Consider the following 23,926-nt stretch of genomic DNA (forward strand, 5'->3'; position numbering starts at 1 on the left):
TGATTATAGAAAAAATTGTAATAAAATTATCTATTATTCTTGCGTTCTTTACATTAATATTATTTTATAACATTTTTAAAAATTAATTTTAAAAAATCAAATCGACATCTATCCATGGACAATTTGTTGCACACCACAAAATTATAATATAAATTTATTTTTAGTCATTTTATAAGATTTTATTTATATTTTAACCTTTAAACTATACCCATTTTATCATATTGGTAATACCTATCAACTTTGCTTCTATTAACATTTTTAATTCAAAAAATGAAGATTGATCTGGTAATTGTTCATCCTCAACTACTTCTTCAACACCAAAAAATTGAAACCCATTAATTCCATTAAATAACTAAATGTTTTAAATAAAAAAATCAAAAAAAAATTATGGGTTCATCTTCTGCTTCTTCATCATAACATAACCATCATAAACTCATTACTTCATCCCTCATCACCATTATCACTAACAGCAACCCCCTCCCCCGCTTTTTTTTCGAACGAACAGCAAATCCCTTACCACCCCTTCAAGTTCAACATCTACAGCAAACCCAAGCAAAACCAACACTAACCCATATAATTCCAAACCCAGGCAAAAACAACATTTAAAATGGGTTTAGTTTCAGATTCTTTTAAGGCAGTTTGGAGTTTGGTTGGACGATCCAAAAAGTGGAATGGATATTTTAGGGTGGACGACCAATATACTGAAAATGGGGGTTGATCCCATGGTGGAAGAGGGAGATCGGAGAAAGTTAGCTTGCAAATTTTATTTTAGATCTAGGAAAATCAGGCTTGATTTTGATGAAACCGAGTTCAGATTCAGAAAGAACATGAAAAAAGGTGCTCGGAAATAAGTTTTGGGCTTCGTTGGTCACCGATGACGGTGGCTGCCATGGCAGTAGGCGCGGCGGCCCGGTACCGGACCTGACAATCTGGGTTCTAGTTTTAGAGAGAATAGAAGAAATGAATAAAAAATATTTTTTTATTTGTTCCTTAAAAGTTTATTTATCAAAAACTCAAAAACGTGTGTCTGAATCTGATTGGGTTTTAAACTTTTTAAACGCCATTTGGCATTTGGAACCAATATGAGATAAAAAAAGTTGTAAGTATCAATGTGGAAAAATAGACATAATTTGGGGTTAAAACGTAAATAGAACTTTTATAATGATTCCAAAGAACCGACTTTTTAAAGTTACTTTTCCTTTTCTCTACTTTTCACATATAAATAAAAATAAATTTAAATTATTATGTCTCACAAGAATAAAATTTTAATTATTATGTCAATAATTGATCTTAAAATATTTTAATCATGTTATTTTTATATGCTTTGTGTGTTAAAGACAAAACCCTTCATCCAAAGTTATTCTCCTTTAAATATATATTATCAATATTTTAATGAAATCAATTAATGGAGATATTTATAAATATATATATATATATATCAATATTCATTGTGGTGATATTTAAGAATGAAGGACAAAATCAAAAATATTATAAAAGAGGTAGGATTAAAATTTAAGGACTATACTATTGATGTATAAAAGAGGAAGGAGGTGGAAGATTGTCGTTCACATAATAGTAAATGTTAAAAGGAAAAAGGTGTATTAAGGTAAAGAGATGGAGAAGAGGAAGAACCTCTTAAACCTCAAGTCGAGTGCGTATAGATGAGGGTGACTTCTCTTTAGCCTTAAACTTTGACATATGACCTGCATCTATCATATCATAGTTGGCCATTAATGAGCATATCAGTCTTCTAGATAAGTAAAGATATGATTGATATTGATTAAATAAGATCTCATGTGTGATCTATGCAGAAAAAAAAAACTTTAACACTTATTATTGACAAGGTAGATTTAAAGAACTCCATGGACTGTGAATGTATATGCCTACAAGGTCCATATTTGGCTGGCAAAGTTATGATGGACGAAGGGTGAGTTTGGATGGGCGGTGCGTTTACTTGCGGTTAGTGTAAAAATAGCAGTGGCGGTGAGATTAGATACTGTAGCGATACTGTAGCGTGAGGCAAAAAGTGAACTAAACGCACCGCACAGCACACAATCGCCCATCCAAACCCACCCGAAGTCATGATTAGGTTAAGTGAGGGTGGACAAAGCTTGATCTTATGAGCCTCTAATTGAGAAAAGATTATAAAATGGCCTACGCTGAGAAGTTACCTTCTTGTTTGTTGAGTAAGGAAATGCAATGCGAGATGCACATTTGAAGATGAGGAAGTGTGTTTCGTGCACGTAAGAGGCTGTACAGACACTTTTAATATAAATTTAAGGGAAGTGTGACGTTCACTCATAACTTGTCAGACATGAGTTAACATAGTATTTAAAAACTTGGGAGACTTGGAAGACCTTGTTGTTAGGAGCTTTGAAGTTCTAAGGAGTGATTCCAATAAATCCTTATTATTTATTAAGGAATGCCCAAAGTAATTGTGTGAGATAATAATCAAATCAATTTTAAACAAAAGAAATTAATTGAAATACTTTATGATTATCTTGACAATCATTCTATCAAATGTAATTAAAAACATACCCACAACAAATTTAATGAAAATGGTTTTTCTTTTCTGAAAAAACCCCTAAACTTTTAAGCATTTTTTCCAACCAACAAAATATAATTGCAGAAATAAAACTTAAAATCTAAAGATCTACTAACAAAGGGAAATTTCAAGAATACCCTTTACTTTGCAAACTATAACAAAAGAGGCATCTGATAAAATTAATCTGCTCAATTTGCTCCCTAGTTTTTATCTTCTTCTTTTTTTACTTTACAACAAGGGACAAGATTGCAAATCTCTTACAAACTTTCTTTTTTCACAACAGAGCAGAAAACATTTCATAGCTCGACATTTAAAAACTCAACCCCACACCTAATTCTCCCCCTAATATTATATATCATCCCCGTTAATTGTCCCTTCTTTTCATAATCATCCCCATAAATTAAAGCACCGCATTTTAGTTTCTTTTTAATTTTCACAACAGAGTAGAAAACATTTCCAAGCCCCCATACCTAATATTCCCCTAATATTTTTATATCAACCCCCTGATTTGCCTTCCATCCCCATAATTAAAACGCAGCTTTTTAGCTCCGTACTACCCATAACAACATCAACATGGAATATTTCCCTAATCGCCCCTAATGTTATCTCGATTTTCAAATCCGCCCTCCGTTTTTGAAAAAATATTACGGAGGTAATCGGATCTTGAAACTACCGGAGAGTTCTAAATAGAGACGAAACGATCTTATTCTGGATCCAAATATATCTACTCGGATGAACATATTCAGATCTCAGATGTCAAGTCGGAGTATACGCCTGAGATCCCTAGTGGCCGAATCATCGATCGGAACATGCTTCTTCTTCGAGAAAGAAGGCAAAGGAAGAGAACTCGGTTCCGGAGAGACAGCGAAAGCCGATCCAGCGTACACGTCGGATTTTCCGGTCACCGGAGACTTGATATCCACAAATCTGATCTGTTTCGAAACCATTTCTGGATCTGGACCTAACCTATCCGTACCCGTGGCGACCAACCCGTCTTCCTTTCCACCGCCGTTGTTGCTCTTGATCTTCGAATCCAACGACTCTCCGCGCCTCAAAATCGTAACCTTCTCCATCTTGAAATTGTTCGCCACCGTATTCAAGTCATCGACGGAGCCAGATCTCTTCGAAACCCGCTGCTCCGACCCGACTCGCTTCCTCTGGACCGGTTTCCTGGTAAATCTAACGTTCCCGTTGCTGTTATTGCTATTACTATTATTATAATTATAGGTAGGATTAAAGCTACCATTTCCATATCTCCGACGAGAACAAGCCGTCGAAGAAACACGGATCTGTTCAATCAAACAATCCTGAGGCCGTAAAATTTCAGTCCCCATGATAATTTATCCCAAAAAAAGAACTCGAGAAAAATAAATAGAAAAGAAAACTGAGAATTAGATGAAAAAAATTTAAGAAAAACGGGATTCGAGCAATTTCAAGACCTCATAAGGGGAAAATCAAAGGAGGAAAAAAGGAAGGTTTCTAGAGTTTTTTTCCTTCAAATTATAATAATCCCTTCCTTTTTTTTTATATATTTTATAACTCTGTTGTGATATAATCTGTCCACACGAAAGAGATAAGGGAAGAGGGAATATATATAGAAGGGGAAAAAGGATAGGAAAGGAAAGGACGACGAAAAAGATGGAGACGGGTACGGGTCGGATATCGGGTTTAATTTCGGGCTGGGCTAATTTGGTCTTTGGAGTTTGCGTTGACGAGCGCGTCATGTGGGTCCTCTGTAGGACCGGGCAGCTCGGGGAGGTGGGACCCATCACTAAAAAACGAGGAATGTGTGATGACGGCAATCGTTTGTTTTGTTTGGTTGTCGTTAGCCGATGTTCGGACGGAATAACGGAGGTTTGATGTCGGAACGGTTAGTTGTCGGGGTGTGAGGTTCTATTTTTTTTTAAAAAGGAGATTTATTAATTACTATTAGTGAGTGGGGCCCACATCGAATAAGGACTTTGCTTTATTTATTTATTATTATTTAAATAATGACATTGTCTCTTTATTTTTGTGTTGAACATGGAAACAAGTTAAATATGGGTGTTGATTTTAATTGTAATTTTGTTTGATTGGGTGTGGTTATAATTATGTAAATATATTTATTGGTAAAAGTATGTTTATATTAGGAGTTGGATTATATTTTAATTTTTGTATACTAGATTAAAGAGTAAATTGATAATTTTTGTAAAAATTTATCCATTTCTATTATTAAAATTATTGTGATTAATGAATAACTAAATAATTACATGTGGTGTGTCACACGTAACTGATTTTGACGTACATGAATCAATTTTTAATAGTAGAAATACGTGAAATTTTTAATAGAAATACTAGTTTACTTTTTGATCTAACTCATCTTTTAAGTAGAGGAAGCAAAATGCAATCCAACTCTTAGTACAAGGGTCTCTATGCTACTTTGATATTGTATTATTTTTAAATAGGAAGAATGATTTTTAAAGATTTCTTTTAATTCTTAAAATATATGTGCACTAATGTTATCTTTCTATTTTAATCATTGGTTTCTACTTTTAATCATATTAAACCAAAAAAGTAAAAGTAAAATCAATTATACAAAGTGACATGGAATAAAAGGTTACAAATTTCTCAAATTAAAAAAAATAAGGAAAGAAAAAAAAATTAAAGTGAGTTTGGTTGAAGAATGAAGAAAAGATGTAAATTATTATTCCCTAAAATTGTAAATGACTTGTTGTATAATAAAGTGACCTAAATTTCCTTCTTCTCAAATGCCACAACTATAATCTTCCTACTTGTTTTTCTTAAAAAGAAGTTATCCACAATTAATTAAGTTTATTTTTAATAATAACTTTCCTAATCACATCTCAAATGAAAACTTGTTTACAACCTTATCTTCTTATCCTAATTAAATTTTCTAAATTTCGACCAATTTTATTTCAAATATTTTAGTTAATTAGATTTTACAATATATATATATATATATATTAAGAAAATAGGAAATTCTTGTTAACAAAATTATTCTCTACAAAAAAAGGAAATTATTATTCATGGTTGTGTTTAGTTGTAATGTCTAGGAAGCCTTAAAATGTAAACAATTGACAATTTGTACACCAAAATAAAATATATTTGACAAATTCTATGCCTCAAATAGTCAAATATTTATAAATAATGAGACTCCATATGTTAAACATATTTTATTTTATTTTTAAACTTAAAATTTGGGGTGAATCTTCCTGAGTAAAACCGAATTATTGAGTATATTTATTTCCAGTACTTTTGATTAATATAATAAATAAATATATATATATATATATATATATATATATATATATATATATATATATATAAATGGGTGGACATTGATTGGGTAGAGAGGGCCCATGTAAGTCCCAATAATGTTCCACTAAAAGAAAGGAAGAAAATGACATATATAAAAGAAAAGAAGAAACTTGGAAAAGCATTTAAAGAATTGTTAAGACTTGAGAGTTTTCGGTTTTGATAAATGAAGGTGTAAGAAAGTAATAATGCATTATTTTCGACACACCATGGTGAAATTCTTTTAATGTAATAGCTATATTTATTACAAAATTTTTATTATTCGAAACTTTATTGTGTCTTAAGTTAAAATATTATACTATATAAATTTTATCCATTTTATATAAAAATAAAAGAAAAAATGCATTTATAATTTATTTATTTTGTATATAAAACTATTCAAATATTTTTTAAAAATTCTTTAATTGAATTATATTCCATTAATTCATAATACTAATTCAATTAAAAGCTAAATAAAGAAGATAAGAATAAAAAATAAAATGATTAAAGCATTAAAGAAAAAGTATGTGCGCATCATGGGGAACTTTATAAAGGTTTGTGCCCTTCAGAAAACTAAATATGTGGTCACCATTTGAATATTTTTGCCTTTATTAGTCAGTCAATGAGAGTTGACTTTTTCGAATATTGTAATATGAAAATAAAGAAAAATGTTAAATTTTGAAATTTAAATTTACCTAATGACATTCAATATTTTTTTTATAGATTGTATGAACTAATTAAATTAAACTTGAGTTATGATATAGTAGTAATCATAATCTGATCCGTTTTGTGACCCAGAATCCGATCCGCTCTGTAATTTGGAATTTAATCCCCAAATAGCCTTTTTTGTATGCACTTTTAAGGACCCTCTTTAAAGGGGTCGGCTCTCTTAAGATTCTCCACTTTTGCTTCTATCTCCTGTAAACATCTATATTAGGAGGAAGATGGACTGGCCAACGGAGCTACCAACTAAATCATGTATCAACAATGATGCGGTGAGTGTGGATCAAACACAACTCCACAATCTCTCTCTCATTCTTTTTCATGAAAAATTAAGCAACAAACACATAAAAGAGATTTAGGGAGTTGTCCAAAGCTCTCTGCCTTTTTTCTTTATAAGTTGTTTCCTTCCATTTTCTTGCAAATCTTCTTCTTTCAACTTCTGCTACCACTTATATTTTTGTTCCCCAAAGATTCGATTATCAATTTGGAATAATTTTTTGGGTTTTGGGATTTGAGATCAGCCGCTTTTTTATTAAATTTCTACCTACATTTTTTGTCAAATGATTTAGAGATTTGTGCTTCTTTTCCATGATATTATGATTTAGAAATCTATCAAATTTTCTTCCATTCTATTATTTCTATCGACTTCTTTGATTAAAGATATAAAATCAATACATTTTGGGTGGAACTCTTTCTATTTGATTTTAGGTTTCTTCTAGTTACCCATTTCTGTTCCAAAAAATTGTCTTTCTTTGCATGTAAAGTTTTTTTTGGTTTTTTGCAAGTAAATTAGTCTTAGAATGACAAAACGCGTCAGAATAGTTGGATGTATGGTTCTACAAGTTGTATTAATAATGGAATTATTAATAGTAACAGTGTTGGTTTTGTTTTTGAAGTCCGGATACAACTTATGTAACTTTCTGACTTGGGTCACACGGCCAAGCCACACGCCCGTGTGCTAGGCCGTGTGAACTTAATAAATTGTATTAAATAGGTGTAAGGGTCACACGGCCATGCCACACGCTTGTGTGCCAGGCCATGTGATCAATTTTGAGCATTCTATTTTGAAATTTTTAATATGCAAGGGACACACAGCCAAACTACACGCCCATGCGGCTGAGACACACGCTCGTGTCTTTGCCTGTGTGAGCAAAAATAGGCCATTACCAAGGCCACTTTTCTCACCCAAATTGTCCTTCACCTACATTAACCCTTTAACACATTCACATGGCAATACCAATAATTTAAATCAAGCCAAAACCAAGTTTAATACATATCATAACACCCCATATGTCCAAGTATTCAATCTTACCTAATTGACCCAATTCACATATATGTATATTTTACCAATTATGCTAACTCAAATCAATTAACAATGAGCCTACATGATTTCCATCACTTAACCAATTCAAAGACTCATCAAACACATTAAGACCATATATAACACATCAAAATATGTCCATCACAAGCCATTCTAATAGCTAGTTACAACCAAACATTACATTGCCATTATTAGTCTTATCTAGCCTATACATGCCATTATAACCAAAATTAGTTTGCTATATATATACAGAAAAGTCTGGAGGATAGTGTGATGTGGCTCCGACTTACTTTCATCCTTTACGAGCTTTCGAGTACTATAAAATAGAAGGAATAAAACAAAGTAAGCATTTAATGCTTAGTAAGTTCGTATAATGGAAATTTAACTTACCATACATTTGTATTTAAGGTAAGTATACATAATACAATTATAGCAATTTGGCTAATAACCTAAACACATAGTCTCATCAAACATGTTAGTCATGTGTTTCACATGAATACCAAGAACTATATATGAGCTCATCAAATATCAAATTCCATGTATGTCGTGCATATACAGATATTGTTTCAATTCAATCTCTCATTTTCTCATGTTTGGATTTTGCCCGTTGAATTATTTAAAATATCGATGGATACACAGGTAGTACACACGAAGTGTAGAAATATGAAATCCGTCAATTCATATTCGAGAATGCTCATATGAGCACATAAACGGGAATCTCTTTCGAGCCATATAACGGGAAGCTCATATGAGCCATGTAGCGGGAAGCTCCGAAAAGCCATTAACAAGAAGCTCATACGAGCCAATATTGGGAAGGTTCAAGCCAGCTAATATCAGGAAGCTTCAGAGAGCCATTAATTAGGAAGCTCATGAAAGAGCCTTTATTTGGAAAGCTCCGAAGAGCCATATAACGGGATACTCATAAGAGATGCGGTGTGTCCACAACACATGTAGGATCACAACCAGTCGGGATGCTCCGAATAGCTATAACGGAAAGCTCGCAAGAACCATATAACGGGAAACTCGTGAGAGCCAAATATCAGGGTGCTCATGAGAGCTAATAACGTGACGCTCTTTCAAGCTGTGGTGTATCTGCAACACATGCAGGACCACTACCAATTCGGGAACCCTGTATCCATCGAATCTCATTTATCCAAATGAGACTTAATATTTATCGAGCATTGTCGGATATGTGATCAATTTCATATATATGATATTTATACAATTCACATATACAACATTCAATTCAAACATATAAATATACATAATTTAGTTACACGAACTTAACTTGACAATGTTCGTGTTTGTAAAATCTACTAATTCGACACTTTTTTTCCTCAATTTAACTCCGTATTTGGTCTATCCGGATCTAATTGAACCAAATAAGTTTTGTCTTTCTTCAATTCTCCATGGCTAGGGTTTCCATCTTTTTGATTTAGGAAAGATGATAATATGATGATATTTTATGTTATTTTATTATTTTATCATCTTTTTATCTTTTACTTTCCAATTTAGTCATTTTCTTTATTTATTTTCCATTAATGAATCATCATACTTATCTACTAACTCCTCTTAATGGTCTATTTACCATATAAGGACATCAAATTTTGAATTCCATAGCTATTTGATACATATACCTATTAGAACTCAACTTTTGCATTTTATGCAATTTGGTCCTTTCCATCTAATTAGACATGTAATCGGTAAAATTTTCTTAACGAAATTTTCATAAGACATTCCTAACATAATGCAGACCATGCAATAATATTAAAATAATTTTTCTTCCTGACTTGGATTTGTGGTCTCAAAATCACTGTTCCGGTTTCACTAAAAACAGGCTGTTACACTTTTCTACATGCTTCTTGATCAAATCTCCAAGTTGAAAGATTCCCTTCCCCCCCTCCCCTTTCAACTCTCTTTCTAGGTAAAAATAGTTGTCCTTCGCTAGTGTCAACGATATTACTAGGATTTTTCTTACATGAACCATTATTATATTTCAATGACCTCGTACAATTGTTTTTCATATCACAACAAAATTCCTTTTCACAATAATTACATTTAGCCTTACTTGCACCCTCACTATTAATAATCTTAGTGAAGTGAGACTAAACTTCTGACCTGTGAGGAGTGTCTTCTCTTTTCCCAGTAGTCTCCTTTGTTTGTCTTGAAGCTTCAACTTCTGAATTTTCAGAATCTATTGAAGTAGGAGGTGTAACACTACCCTCAATAGATGTTGGTTCGGTGAACATTCTGCAAGAAAAAAATTATATAATAAATTAAAATACATTTATAATATTTAACATATTTTGATGTTGAGTTTTAGAGAAATAAAATATTGTTTGTCTTTTGATGTTAAGTTCAGCATATACTATTACATATTTTGTTTGGTTTATTTTCCATGATTTAATTTGGCTTGTTTATGCATAAAATCATACATAAATAAATTTTAATTGGATTAACACTATTTATAGATGAGTGTGAAATTTATGTGGGCGAGGAAAAAATCCTTAAAATCACATTCTCTTACGAGATTTGGTACATTCAATTTCTTTTCTTCAAGCTTATGAAAAAATAAAATCTTAGTTATTATTATTGAAAGAAAGTATGTTCTTTCCTTGCCTCTTGGACTAACAAGCATCTATTATATATAAAAAGAAAAAGAATAACGCATAAAATAAAATAGAAAAAAGTGACATTTCAAATTTAGTATGATTATGGGATATGACAGTATAGATTATAATATACTTGTGAGTAAAAATAATTATGTAATAAATTTAATATGATTTTCATTGAAATAGTAAATTAAGGAGTGAATGTTATGGTGTTTTTTGTTCAAATCTCCTCAAGATTTCATAAATCATAAATTATAAAACCAAAACAAAAGAAATAATAATGTTAAGTTGTTAACCCACAAAACAGACAAGAGCACAAATCCTAATCCAAAATAAACCAAAATAAAAAAATAAACCAACCCAAAAACAAAACAAAATTCATAAAGTAGAAACAAATAAACTAAGAACAAAAAACATGAAACACCAAAAGCACTCCTCTAGTCAGCAAATTAGCTGGCACCCACTCCTTAGAAAATATCCCACCCTCGAAACTAGTCGATACCAATTCCAAAAACCAACAGCCTTTCATAAACCATCCCATTTACTATTTTTTCTTCTCCCCAAACCCTATCTTTATAACACTACTAACTCGTATTCGTCGTCAAAATAGAGTTTCAGAGCATTATCAAGTAAACGTAACCTAAATCATTCATTTCAAAACATTTCAATAATAATAACATAATCCGTCATTGAACATGCACAATGTCCCTTATTCAAGCCTTTGAGGCCTTAGAATCACTTTAGAAATGATTCAGGACTAAATTGGGAACATTTGAAAAATTTAGGAAAAAGTTAAAAAAATTTCAACTATAGGGGTCACTGTAATGGCCCAAATTTGAGGTTATCGGAACAGTGGTTTTGGGACCACAAATCCGATGAGAAAAATTTTATTTTTCTTATATTTTTTATGGTCTACAATTTCACAAAATGATTTCGTGAAAATTTCGTTCGAAAATTTCGACGTTTGGGCACTCAATTTAGTCAAAAGGACTAAATTGTAAAAAGTGCAAAAGTTGAGTTCTACATGTTAGAGGTGTCCAATTGTTATGAAACTTTAAATTGGAGGTCCTTATATGGTAATTATACCATTGGTAACTTGGTAGACAAAAATGGACATGAGATAAGTGAAATAGAAAATTTTTAAGTTAGGGGCAATTTGGTAATCTAGTAATTAAAATGAATTAAAAGGGAAAAAGATGGCAAAAATCATCATCTTCTTCATTAGGACGAAATCAGCAAGGGGGGAAGCCATAGTTAGGGTTTTCAAGCTTCCAAGCTCCATAGTAAGTGATCCCAAGTCCGTTTTAATTTTTTTACGTTTTTGGAGTCCGGTAGCTTAATTTAGCTTATTCTAGCAATAATTTAACCTAGGGTTTATATTTGGAAAAATACCCATAGGTGAGAAGTGTTTATTTTGATGTTTTATGATAGAATATGAAGCTAGAAATTATGTTAAACAACTTTTGCTAAGCGATTTTAAGTGAAAACGAGTAAAACGACATAATCGGTAAAAATACCTAATGTTCATAAGTACATGTTAGAGTGGGAATTTGATGTTGCCATAGAAGGGAAAAATGTTCAGAATGTTATAAAACATAAGAATAAGAGATGAAGTTTAATTTCCGAGCCTTGGGGCAAAAATGTAATTATGTAAAAGTTTAGGGGCAAAATTGTAATTTTGAAAAAGTTAGAGTCGAGGGCTGTTTTGATGAATGTGATTATTAAATAAGTTAAATTTACTATTTTAGATCAAGAAGTACGAAACTCGAGATTAGACAAAGGGAAGAATAAAGTTGAAGACTAAGTTGGTGAATAATATATGGAATTAAAGCTTGTTGAGTCTATTTTCATGGAAAAATAACGGTGTAGCGAAAGGAATTTTATATTTTAAGATATATGAATTTTCGTGAGACAGTGTCAGAACAGTTTTTGGTGTCCCCTGTTTTGAGTTTAGAAAATCATTAAAAATTGTACAAAAATTGTTATGAGTTATAGTTTATATGTATAGATTTCTCATTGAGTGTATTTTCTGTAGAAACAAGTAAGAACTTCATATGAAAATCCTACAGTGAGAAAACTTATTTTTAGTGACTAGAGGTCAGGGCAGTCAGCTGGTGAAACAGGGGAGATTTTAACTAATAAACTGTACTAATTGGCTGAACCAAAAATTCTAAAAATTTTATGGTGAGTAGATATATGAGTCTAGTTTCAGGGAAAATTTACGGAATTAAATTTCGAGTTTTGTAGCTCAAGTTATAATTAATTTAGTAACTGCTGCGCGATTGGACAGATTTGCTGCGAATAATGAAATAAATTTTCAAACCTAGTTTTTATGCTCCGAATTGGTAAGATAAGCTAAGTAATGCCTCGTGCTCGACTCCGGAAACGGTCTCGGGTAAGGGGTGTTACAGTCACACACCCGTGTGGCTAGGCCGTGTAACTCTCTGACTTGGGTCACACGCCCATGTGTGTTGCTTGTGTGTGACACACGCCCGTGTGGCCAGGCCGTGTGTACCCAAAAGTACCTTAAAACTCAAGTTTACCATTTCCTACTTACTTGGGCACTAAGCAACTCAATTACCAATCGTTTAACCTATACAAAAACACGATTAAACATGCCCAAAATACACCAAATTCATCACCTATTATGCCTAACCAATGTACCCTTATTAGTACCACATGCTATATCATCAAAACATATCATCCATGCATCATTCGGATCAAAGTTTTAAACATGCCAAAATCAATCAATTTGGCCTAGCTTATATCTACCTAAAACATCAAACTTAAATTCACAAACACCTAACAAGTCTTGGTTCAAATCAACATGGCAAATTATGGCTCCAAACACAAACATAAGTTTATATATATACCAAACCAACATTTTATTTAAACTCAATTACATCACTTATACCAAATTCATTAAAAACCAAACACACACTAGGTACATGCCATTACAAAAGATAAATATCACCACATTTGAGATCGGGATTGTTGTTGGATGCTGAGTCGGCGATCAAAAGAGAAGTACCTAATTTGCGCACGAAAAACAAAACCGTACGCTAAGTAAAACTCAGTGATATTTCTATAATCTGAACAATTAAAGACATAATGATACAAGAATGCATAATTTGAATTATACGAATATATTGTCTAAGCTCACAACTATCATATACCATCATTTCAAATTCAAGCATATTACCATATCATTTCATACTATACTCAAATTTCACATGCTATCATATTTGATTTGTTTAACAAATATCTCAATTCACATCACTTGCTATATAAATAGCTTTTCACATGTCAATCCACATTTGTTTATACAAAGGCATGATCCATTCCATATTCAATTCATGAGTACATAGCTCATGTATTTCATTTAATCACAACATATCTCATTTTAATTCACTATCAAAGTGCCAAAATACTCACCTCAACCACTTACCATATGCGTTAAATCAAAATACAACAATTAACAACTAGGTTTGGATTATAGAAATATAAACTGTGGATTTCGAGCTATTCAATCTCGATTTTATCCTTTCCTTTTTTAGTCGAGGATTCCGGTACGACTTTAACTACGGAATTAAAACAATTAAAATACATCAATACAACACACATCAATTTCACATTGAATATTTCAAATTTTACTCAATGTTTGCTTAAATTCCAATTTAGTCCCAAAATCGAGACTAATTTTTATTCTTCACATTTAATCGTATATTTTTATACTAATTTTGCTTTAAGCTAAATTTAGCTCCATATTTTCAATTAAACTCCTAAATTTCAAATTTTTCACAATTTAGTCCCTATTACTCAAAATTTACAATTTGTTCTACAATTTAATCCATTTTCATTTCTAGCTTAAAAATCTATCAATTTAATCCCTAATACTAAAACTATTCAACATTAACAACATTTAAAATCTTAATCAATGCTAAAATTGCAACATGAGTTGGGTAGTACTAAAAACCGAGATTCCAAAAATATAAAAATTACAAGAAAATAGACTAAATTGAATAACCAATTTTAAATTTGAACCCTAAGATCCCTATAGCCGTGCGTTCTCCTTTGCTTTCTCTCTCTTTCTTTTTCTTTCTTTTCTTTGATAAGTTTTTGCATGCGTCCACTTTATTTTTAATTCTTTTGTTTTATTATACTTCATTTATTATAATTTATTTTATTAATATTATAACATATATATATATATATATATATATACATTTCTTATTATGTACTATAACATATAATATATAATAAGTAAACATATATATAATATAAAAATCATCATTAATGCCGTCCACTTAAAGAAACAAAGGTATAATTGCTTCTTTAGTCCATTTTAATTAATTTTTAATCTATAATTCAACTTTTACTCTATACTTGATTTAGTCCTTATACTATAATAATTCTTAATTCATGTAATTTCACTTATCGAAATCTAATTAACTACACAACTAAATTCATAAACATTTTTATTAAAATATTTACGAGTCTGATTTATGAGAACAGAGTCTCGGGAATACACTTTCCGACACCCCTGACTATCGGGTCATTACAATCTCATCTTTTACTGTCAATCCGGCTCCCTCCTTCTCGGTCCCCATAATCCATAATCAACAACCACTAACACACTTCCACTCAGGTAACTCTTCCTTTCATTTTTTAAGCAATTAGTGGCTAATTTATGTGCTAAGATATTAGCAGATCTGGGTATGTGTTTGAACTGGATACTAAAAAAAGATTTTACAATTTATAATTTGATAATTAAATTGAAACTGTAACACCAATTCGATATAACATAACAAAAAACATATGTAAAACAAATATTTTTATTGGGTCAAAATAACAGAGTAACCCAGGAGATTTGTTCTTCTTAAGCAGGCCCGTTAATAATATCCACATGTAGCCTGTGTGAGTGTGTTCTAATTTCACCTATTATCATTCATAATGCCACTTAATTAGACTTGGAAATCGTGTTTGAATCAATTTTTCTATCGTGTTTTAATTTCACCCATTTTCACCCCAAATTACTATCTATTCCATCTTTCTCATCCCCTACATTCAGGCACCACTTAAGAAGCAAATTCCTTGCCCAATTTCATATTCCGACAATGGTCGCTAAAGCAGTATGGATGAGCAAGACGGACACTACTAAGAAGCAAAGACCTACAAACTTGATAACAACTACAAACATGAAAGGAAAAGCCTACCTCAACTCGTCGGTGATGGTGACTTGGTAGACGCCGGACGGTGTGACTAGTGGACGTTGGACGGTTCACGAAGGTGACTGGCAGTAGTAGTAGAGAGATTTTGGGAGATTTCAAATTAGGGATTTTGAAATTTGAGGGTTAAGGTCTTAGGGATTTCTTATTCCTGTAGCGATTTTTAGGTTTAGACTTTTAGTTTTAGGATTTTTATTTTTATTTATTAAATTATTTTTAGTTTTTAGGATTGGGTTGGGTTGAGTACTTGGGTTTATATATATTGGATTGAGTTTATATTGGGTTTATATTGGATTAGGCCTGGGTGCGTAGTGGGTTAATATTTATATATTATAATTTTATTTATTAATTTTTTTGGTTAAACCGAAAAAATTCAATTAACCGACCGGTTTCGAACTGAATTAACTGTTAACTGAAAACCCAAAAATTTATTAACTGACCCCCGACCAAATTAATTTGGTGAACCGATCGATTAACTGAATTCGGTCGGTTAACCAAATTTTTTCTATTTTACCGGATTTTTTGCACCCCCTAGTATGTGGCGTAGCCTTAAAGACACTTTAACCCCTTACAACTTTAACATATACATAGTAGGCGCATCATGCTCAACCAACATTTCGTGGCCTACTTTTCGCTTGCCGTACTCTTTCTTCAATTGGAGAATACTATGAGAATAAATCCTGAGATACTTCCACGAGCGGATACTCTATACGCCAAACATTAGTTCTTCTGTAGCTCATAAATTGGCGGACTAACTACCAAAGTGCGCCAAAATAGATAACCTTCACATCAATATGCCCTTCTTTCGGATCCACCACTTTTGGGCTGTGATAATAGCGTAAGTTTTTCATATTGAAATCTCGCGTAAATAAAACTAGATGGCGAAATTTGAATTTTCCTTTTGTGTTTCAATAGAAGCCTCACATCAATCCGTACTCTGATTCTTAAACAGTGCTTGAAACTCGTGGAGATCTGCTTCGGATCATATTCCTAAAGAACCCTATAAAGTTTTTCCAAATTGTTTTGCCACAATTTCAGAGAAAAACCCTAGAGAGAGAGAGATCATGTATTTGGACCCAAAACACGAATAGATTAGTGGAACTTGCGTAGGATCTTCATTGTTTCCAAGTCGATAAAATACCAGCAAGTGATTGTTGAATGTCCATGGCGCACCCTTTACTACCTTGTCAATATCCACCTTATTGTAAACCTAAGCAAATACCTTTTTCTCCCAGATCTGAGATCTGAACCCACCCAAAGGATGTCAAAGATTGACTATGGTGCTCCACATCGCCGAAAAATGAACTACACTTGCTGTTAGAAAACAACCCACTAAACACAAATCAAACAATTTTGGTTGCTCATCAAATCCATCCTGAAATTGTCAAGCCTCTTCCTCTCCTTCGTTGATACTAATCCCTGCAAATCATTCTCCATTTGATCAAAACCCTAGAAATTTATTGCCAATCAATTCGGTTTAGTGCTTCTGACGAATAGAATCAACAGTAAAAATAATGGAAGAAACCCAATAAGAATAAAAAACAAAAAACGTGCCACATAAAGGGCAAACTAACATGTGCCAATTCGGCAGACCATGCTTATTTTGAATTTTAAATATTTCAAATTTTATAATCTTTTAAAAGACATGTACTTTTTTGCAATTTTTTTAAATTATTAAAAACATTTATAAAATTTATATTTTTTTCTTTTTCAATTTTAAGTTAAAATTTTAATCTTCAATTTCTAGACTTTATATTTTTTAGTTAATTTTTTATATTTTTGAATTTTTGATTCATTGTTTTGAATTTTTTGAATTTATAATTTTTTGAAAAAATGAAATTTAATACAAATTTCTAGAATACATATTTTGTGTGTACATATATAAAATAATATAAATAATATTATAATTAAATTTAAATAATAATTATTTAGTTTTAATTGGGTAAAAATTTCACTCCATCCTCATGAATTTAGAGTTTCACAATTTAGGATTAAAGCATGAAGGTTTAAAATTTAGAACAAGACGTTGTGTATTAATTTTATATTTAAAAAATCAGTATAAAGAGATTTTAATCTGACAAAATAAAAAATTCGAAATATTAACATTGGAATTCAAATCCCAAATTTTAAATAAATATACCTATAAATTTTGTAAATTATTGGAGGTTATTTTATTTATTTTGAGTGGATGTATTTATACACAGAGGTGAGTGCTTTATTTTAATAATAGTAAAATTTTTACAATCAAGCTTTTTTTTTTTTTAAGTTTTTTATAAAGATATTGTGTAAATGTTTGTATTTAGTATATTAACAGTGTACTTTTTTTTATTCAGCAAGTAGTTTTAAAAATTGTCATGTTTTTTTAAATATTTTACTATGCCCTATAAGACACTTGTCAACCCTTAATCCTGCTTTGTGAAGTCTGAAAACTTTATTGGTAATGTATTAAATATTGTTTCATTGTATAAAATATTAAAAGACCTAAATGGTTTATAAATAATATTTGTTGATTATTTAAAATTGATTTTTAATTTTCTCATAATTAAAATAATATACAATCAAAATTTTAATATTTAGTAAAAATAATTTAATAATATATAAAAATAAATTATTAACATAAAAGTATATAGTATATTAAAGATTGTTAAGATAAAAAAATATCAACAGTGTATAAGACTTAATTCATGGAAGTTCAGTATGTGCATCTAAATTGTTATACTAATTAGTTGGAAGGCACATTCTTTTGTTACCATCTATCTACCTTCCACTTTTTCTTAATGAGTGTATCAAAAGTTAGCACATGTTGTACCCATGTTTGGACACCTTTGCACCATCAAAAGCGTATTGTTACTGTCACATTAATTTTAATCCCATTATTGTCTCCAAATCCTCTTATTATATAAATACCCTCTTTTTTAAGATTAAGAACAAAATGCACCATATATGGTGTGAACCACTATTATAATCTACCTTAAATATTTTGTATAATTTAATTTTTATAATAATTAAAATTATTTGTAAAAATTTGGATGAAAAATATGACTCAACTCAAAATTGGAGTTAACTTCTTGATGCTCTCAACTTTGGCATGATCCACCTCCCAACCTTTAGTAGACACCTTGTGACAAAGAAAAATACCCTTTTGGATCACGAAGTGACAATTCTCCTAATTGAGCACTACATTGGACTCTTGCAATGCATCTCTGAAAGGTGATAGGAGCATTACACCACTCAAAATACGTCTTCTCTTGATCTTTCATATCTATGTTTAAAAAGTTACCATAAAAGTTGTATTCTCCTCTAATTGTATTCTGAATATTTATCCAAGAAATAGTAAAACTCTTTCTTGGCAAACAATCCAAAACCTGGTCGATAAATGAAAACGAACAACGATATTTCTGTGTTCTTTTTTATTTTTCAGTAATTCATATAGACTTTTTAACTTGTTTCTATTCAAGTAGGTGTAAGCTCATTATTTTCATTTAGTATTTCCGTCATGTCACATTTCTTAGTAACACATTGAACTAGGCTGACCCATGGATTATGTCTAACACTGGTGCTCAATAATAGGTTTATGGTTGTTTTGCAACCTAACCTTGTGCATACAAAGGTTGGACTAATCCTTCAAATATCGACAATAGACCACCCAAATGCCTTCTTGAAGAGGTCCCAAAGGTAATCCCATGAGTACGGGTTTCACATACTTCAAAATTTAGTCCAAGGACTTTATGAATTTCTTAAACTCTTTATATTCTATATCAACTTTAGACATAGTATACTTCACATATTTTTTTTGTTGTTGTTTGATAAAATTTTTTAAACTTATTTTCTAAAAATTAATTTTAGTAAAACAAATACAACATAAATATTTTTATGACTGGAAAACTATTATTTATTATTAATTTAGAAAACTAAATTTAAATAACATTAGTTTGAAAAGCTTTTTTGATAAAAAATATTATTTCTTCTAAAAAACTTGATCGTGGATATAGCTCTTTTAATAACAATAGAGTTACAATTAGAGGTGATTATAGCTGGGTCGGGACAAAACAAAAATTTATGCCTGTTTGTTAGGCTTGGGCCTGGCCCAATTCAAAAAATGGATCTAAAAATTTGTCCAAGCCCGAGTCATATAAAAAATGTTAAAACTCAGACCCGACCCGGTCCGCTCATACTAATTTTTTACATAATTTTTAAATATATATAATACATCAAAATACTAAAAAAATTAAAATAAATATTTCTGAAAAAATTAAAAATAAATTTTTAAAAAATATGTATACTTAAATAATACATACTAAGATAGATGCAACTTAACAAGAAGATATCTCTGAAACAATAACAAAATTTACAATAAAACAAGTGTTATACAATATCCAAACAATAACAACAAAATAGTAGTAACATAATAGTGAAATGATATCAAAATAGGGAGAAAACAACAAGAAAATATCATTAAAATAACAAAAAAAATAATAGACTTTTTTTGTCATTTAGTGAATTCGGTCCGGGCGGGCTTGGGCCAAAAATGTCTTACTCGAGGCCTGAACCATTTTTAAAACAGACCTTATTTTTTTGTTCAAGCCCATTTTTAGGCCTATATTTTTTATCTAAATTCTCTAATTTCCCGGACAGACCTTCGGATCGGGTAGGGTGGCCCGAGCCATGTAAAAAAAAATGGTAGTTTGTTCCAGGTGTGGAAGACCCAAAAATAAGGAAGAGGCAATGCTGTATTTTCTTGTAATATAAATTCAAAATGTCTTCAACATTCCTTAATATAATAGGATAAAAAATATTATAAATTTTTTTATAAAATTATTTCTTCTAACAAAAGGGACGAATTAAGAAAGAAGAAGTGAGAAAGAAGCCTACTTTTAGGCACAAAAAATGGGGGAAATTCATGAATAAAAACAACATTAATATTAGTGAAAGAAAAAAACTTGAGATTAATGCCAATTGTTCATCTTTTTAATTCATTTTCTTCATTAAATTTCTAGGTTTTTTTAATCAGCTCTGAAAATTGCCAATGGGCGATTCAACCGAACCTTCACCTTCACCTTCACTTTCACCTGCTCCTTCAAGGTAATAACTCTGAAATTCTTTTTGAAGTTTTTTGAGTTCCTTATAAGATTTAAATTATAATCACGTAATGGAATCAAAATCATAAAATAATGATCCCATTTTAAATCCTGAGTTCAGTTTATTGTGTTTTGATTTAATCATCACAATCTCTTTTACGAAATTTACTTACATTAGTTTGAAATTAATTAATTTTATTTATTTTTATAAAATTGAAATCTATGAAAATTTCAAATTCATCCGATAACCATCTGAAAATTGGGGAACTTTGAAATCTTCTTGATTTATATGAAATTAATTAATTTACATATTTTATAATTTTATGCACGCTTAATAATTTTTTAAAAATTTGATTATCCTATATATACATACATATATCTTGTTGATAGAAAAATAAATAATAGACACTTTGATTCATTTAAAATGATAATTCGGAATAGGATGAGATTATTAGAAATGAACCTGAACTTTCATGTTACAGTATAAATATACTCGCCACTAGACCAAATATATCTAATACATTTCCTACTCGATATTCATTTTCAAATTCGAGTCAAATAATATAACTCGAACCGATAAATTCATGTCATAATTCAACACATTGATATGCTGTTTTTGTATTTTTGGCCATCATATTTCATGTTTATGCATACCAAGTGTCTGTGTTTATTCTTCACTTGTAGTGTTGAACCGTCAACTGACAACAAAAATTCAAATAAGAAAGGCAACGAAAAGAAAATATGGGAGCCGTTTCGTCTCATAATGAAGAAACACCGATCTGGTTTTGCCGACTTCATTTCATCTCTTGGTAATTTAATCATCCATTCCTATTTTTCTCTACACTTTTAAACATTTCAAGTCTAACTTATTTTAATTATAGATAGGGCGAATTCAAAAATCCCCTTTAGTAGATATCGGAATTTAATTATAAATTTTTTATATATTAAAATATAAATTTATTATGTATGAATTTATAATTTCATCATTTTTAAAGAGGTTAAACATTTTTTTTTAATTTTAGGGGTTAAAAGTGCAACTTTACTATATATTGATTCATAAATTTTTTATTTATAAAACATTAGATTGAAAATTTTTAATTATTACCCTAGATGGGCTGCCTATCCCCTCAAATTCGTCTCGAGAGATATGATCAAAATAGTAAAATTGATATAATTTATATAGTCGAATTTCAGTATGAGTTTAAGGGTGTAGCTAGGGGGTTGGCAGGGGCCTCGACCCCCCTAAAATGAAAATTTTTTTATTTAGACTTTTTTAAAATTTTTAAAATTTTAAATTAGTAAATGTAAAATTACACGTTGACGCTCCCTAAAATTGTTAAAAATTTGATTTAATATTTTAAAAATTATAAAGATATAGACTGTTAAAATGGTGAATTATATTTTTAGTATTATAAAAATTACAATATAATTTGAAGCCTAAATTATTATTTTTTACTTTACCCCTGTACGAGAGTTAGCTTCTTTATTTGAATGATCTCTCAAGAGTCATTTCTATGTACATATTCTAATTTTTTCTTTTGGATTAATAATCCATTTCCTTTGCTACTTTATAGTCGAATTTAAATTACACGTTGAAGATTTATAGCACGTAAATATTATATGCGAGTATTTTCTACATTTTTTGAGTTTAAGTTGCCAACTTTATTTAGATATATTCAGATGTTTCTAAGTAGTAGAAATATTATGGAAACCTTATTCTTAGGATTCAAAATGGATTTTGTTCATTCTACTAAAAGAATAGGTAAATTAATCTTTATATGTTATATCAAAAACTAAACTAGTCAATTTGTTAAAATTTCATCCATTTTCTTGTTAAAATTGTTCCATATCATAAAATAAAATACAATAGTATGCCACGTGTAAGCTGTTTGATTATTCTTTCAGCCACATAAGTTTTTAACAATAGAATTAAATGAAAATTTTAACATAAATGATTGATTTATTTTTAATCTAACCTACAATAACAAGTTTGTCAATTTTTTAGTAAAAAGAATATAATGTAATCTAACACTTAGTACAAAGGCCTTTATAGTACTTTTACCGTCTTTGAATATATTTCAATTTTTAGCTTGTTGTGATGGAATATATATTATTTGTGATTACTTGTTTTTACGACAAGTATAAAGAATAGAGGTAAAAAGTACTATGGAGGCTTTTGTGCTAGTGTTAAGGGGCTAGAACTTTAGTCTGACAAATCATGTGGCCTTAAGCGATTTTTTGGGTTTAAATCCGCCTAAAGTCAGCCTTACTCTCAAAAAATGAGAATTCTTGTAGAAATTCTTTAAGACATCGAAGCAAAGAGAAAGCAAACTCAAAAGAGAAAGAAGCCACGAACGAACTAAAAAGCCATAGAAAATAGCATACAACAAGTGTTTGAGTAAATGCTATCAAAATTATTCTATTACTTTGAAGGTTTACAATTGAGTGATTACAAATGACAGGGAATGTCACTATTTATAGTTGAGCTCCCCTAGATCAAATGATATAGATCGAATTATATCAATGACTAAGATTAGTGTCTATCTACAAGATGAGGGTCCTAAAAGATTTAAACTTTATACATCCTTATCCCTTAGGTTTACAATAATTACCATGTTAACTCTAGTTTTACTCGAGTGTTTCACTGGCTACCAAGGTTTCAAGTAGATGAGTTTCTCCATATGTTCCATGAATCAAGCTAGCTTAAGTGGATTAAATGAGCCCCACTTCATCAATTGACTTCAGTAGGACGTTTTGTGTGCATTCGTCATGGACTTTGATTCGCAACTAGTGACATGCTCCCCCATCCATTCTTACGACACCCTCGTCATGTCCTCGAAATGGCACAGGTTGGCTCGTTTAGGAATTGACACGATACCTCAGTTGATTCCTATCTAGTCTCTTTGTTGTGTAATTCCACCCCTTGAAACATTTGCCTCGACTTATGTCTTTGCCATTGCCTAACTCGAACTGTATTTTTCTCTTGTACATCTCGATCGTAAGAGGCCATTGCTCTTACTTACTTCCATTGTGACTCGCATCAATTGGGATCCCTTTGATCCTCACAAATAGACTTCGACATACCCACATTGAACACCAGGTTAACCTTAAGTATTGTCGCTAAC

The 23,926-nt window shown here is 30.7% G+C and overlaps 1 protein-coding gene across 1 annotated transcript; it reads right to left on the reverse strand.

Annotated features, from left to right (window-relative positions):
* Positions 1–2,670: 2,670 nt before the first annotated feature.
* Positions 2,671–4,117, reverse strand: LOC105798835 (uncharacterized). The gene has a single exon (XM_012629038.2). The coding sequence runs from the start codon at positions 3,877–3,879 to the stop codon at positions 3,295–3,297; it is 585 nt and encodes a 194-aa protein (XP_012484492.1). The 5' UTR covers positions 3,880–4,117; the 3' UTR covers positions 2,671–3,294.
* Positions 4,118–23,926: the final 19,809 nt, after the last annotated feature.

Source organism: Gossypium raimondii, chromosome 9 (genome assembly GCF_025698545.1).
Source record: "Gossypium raimondii isolate GPD5lz chromosome 9, ASM2569854v1, whole genome shotgun sequence".
Lineage (NCBI taxonomy): Eukaryota > Viridiplantae > Streptophyta > Magnoliopsida > Malvales > Malvaceae > Gossypium > Gossypium raimondii.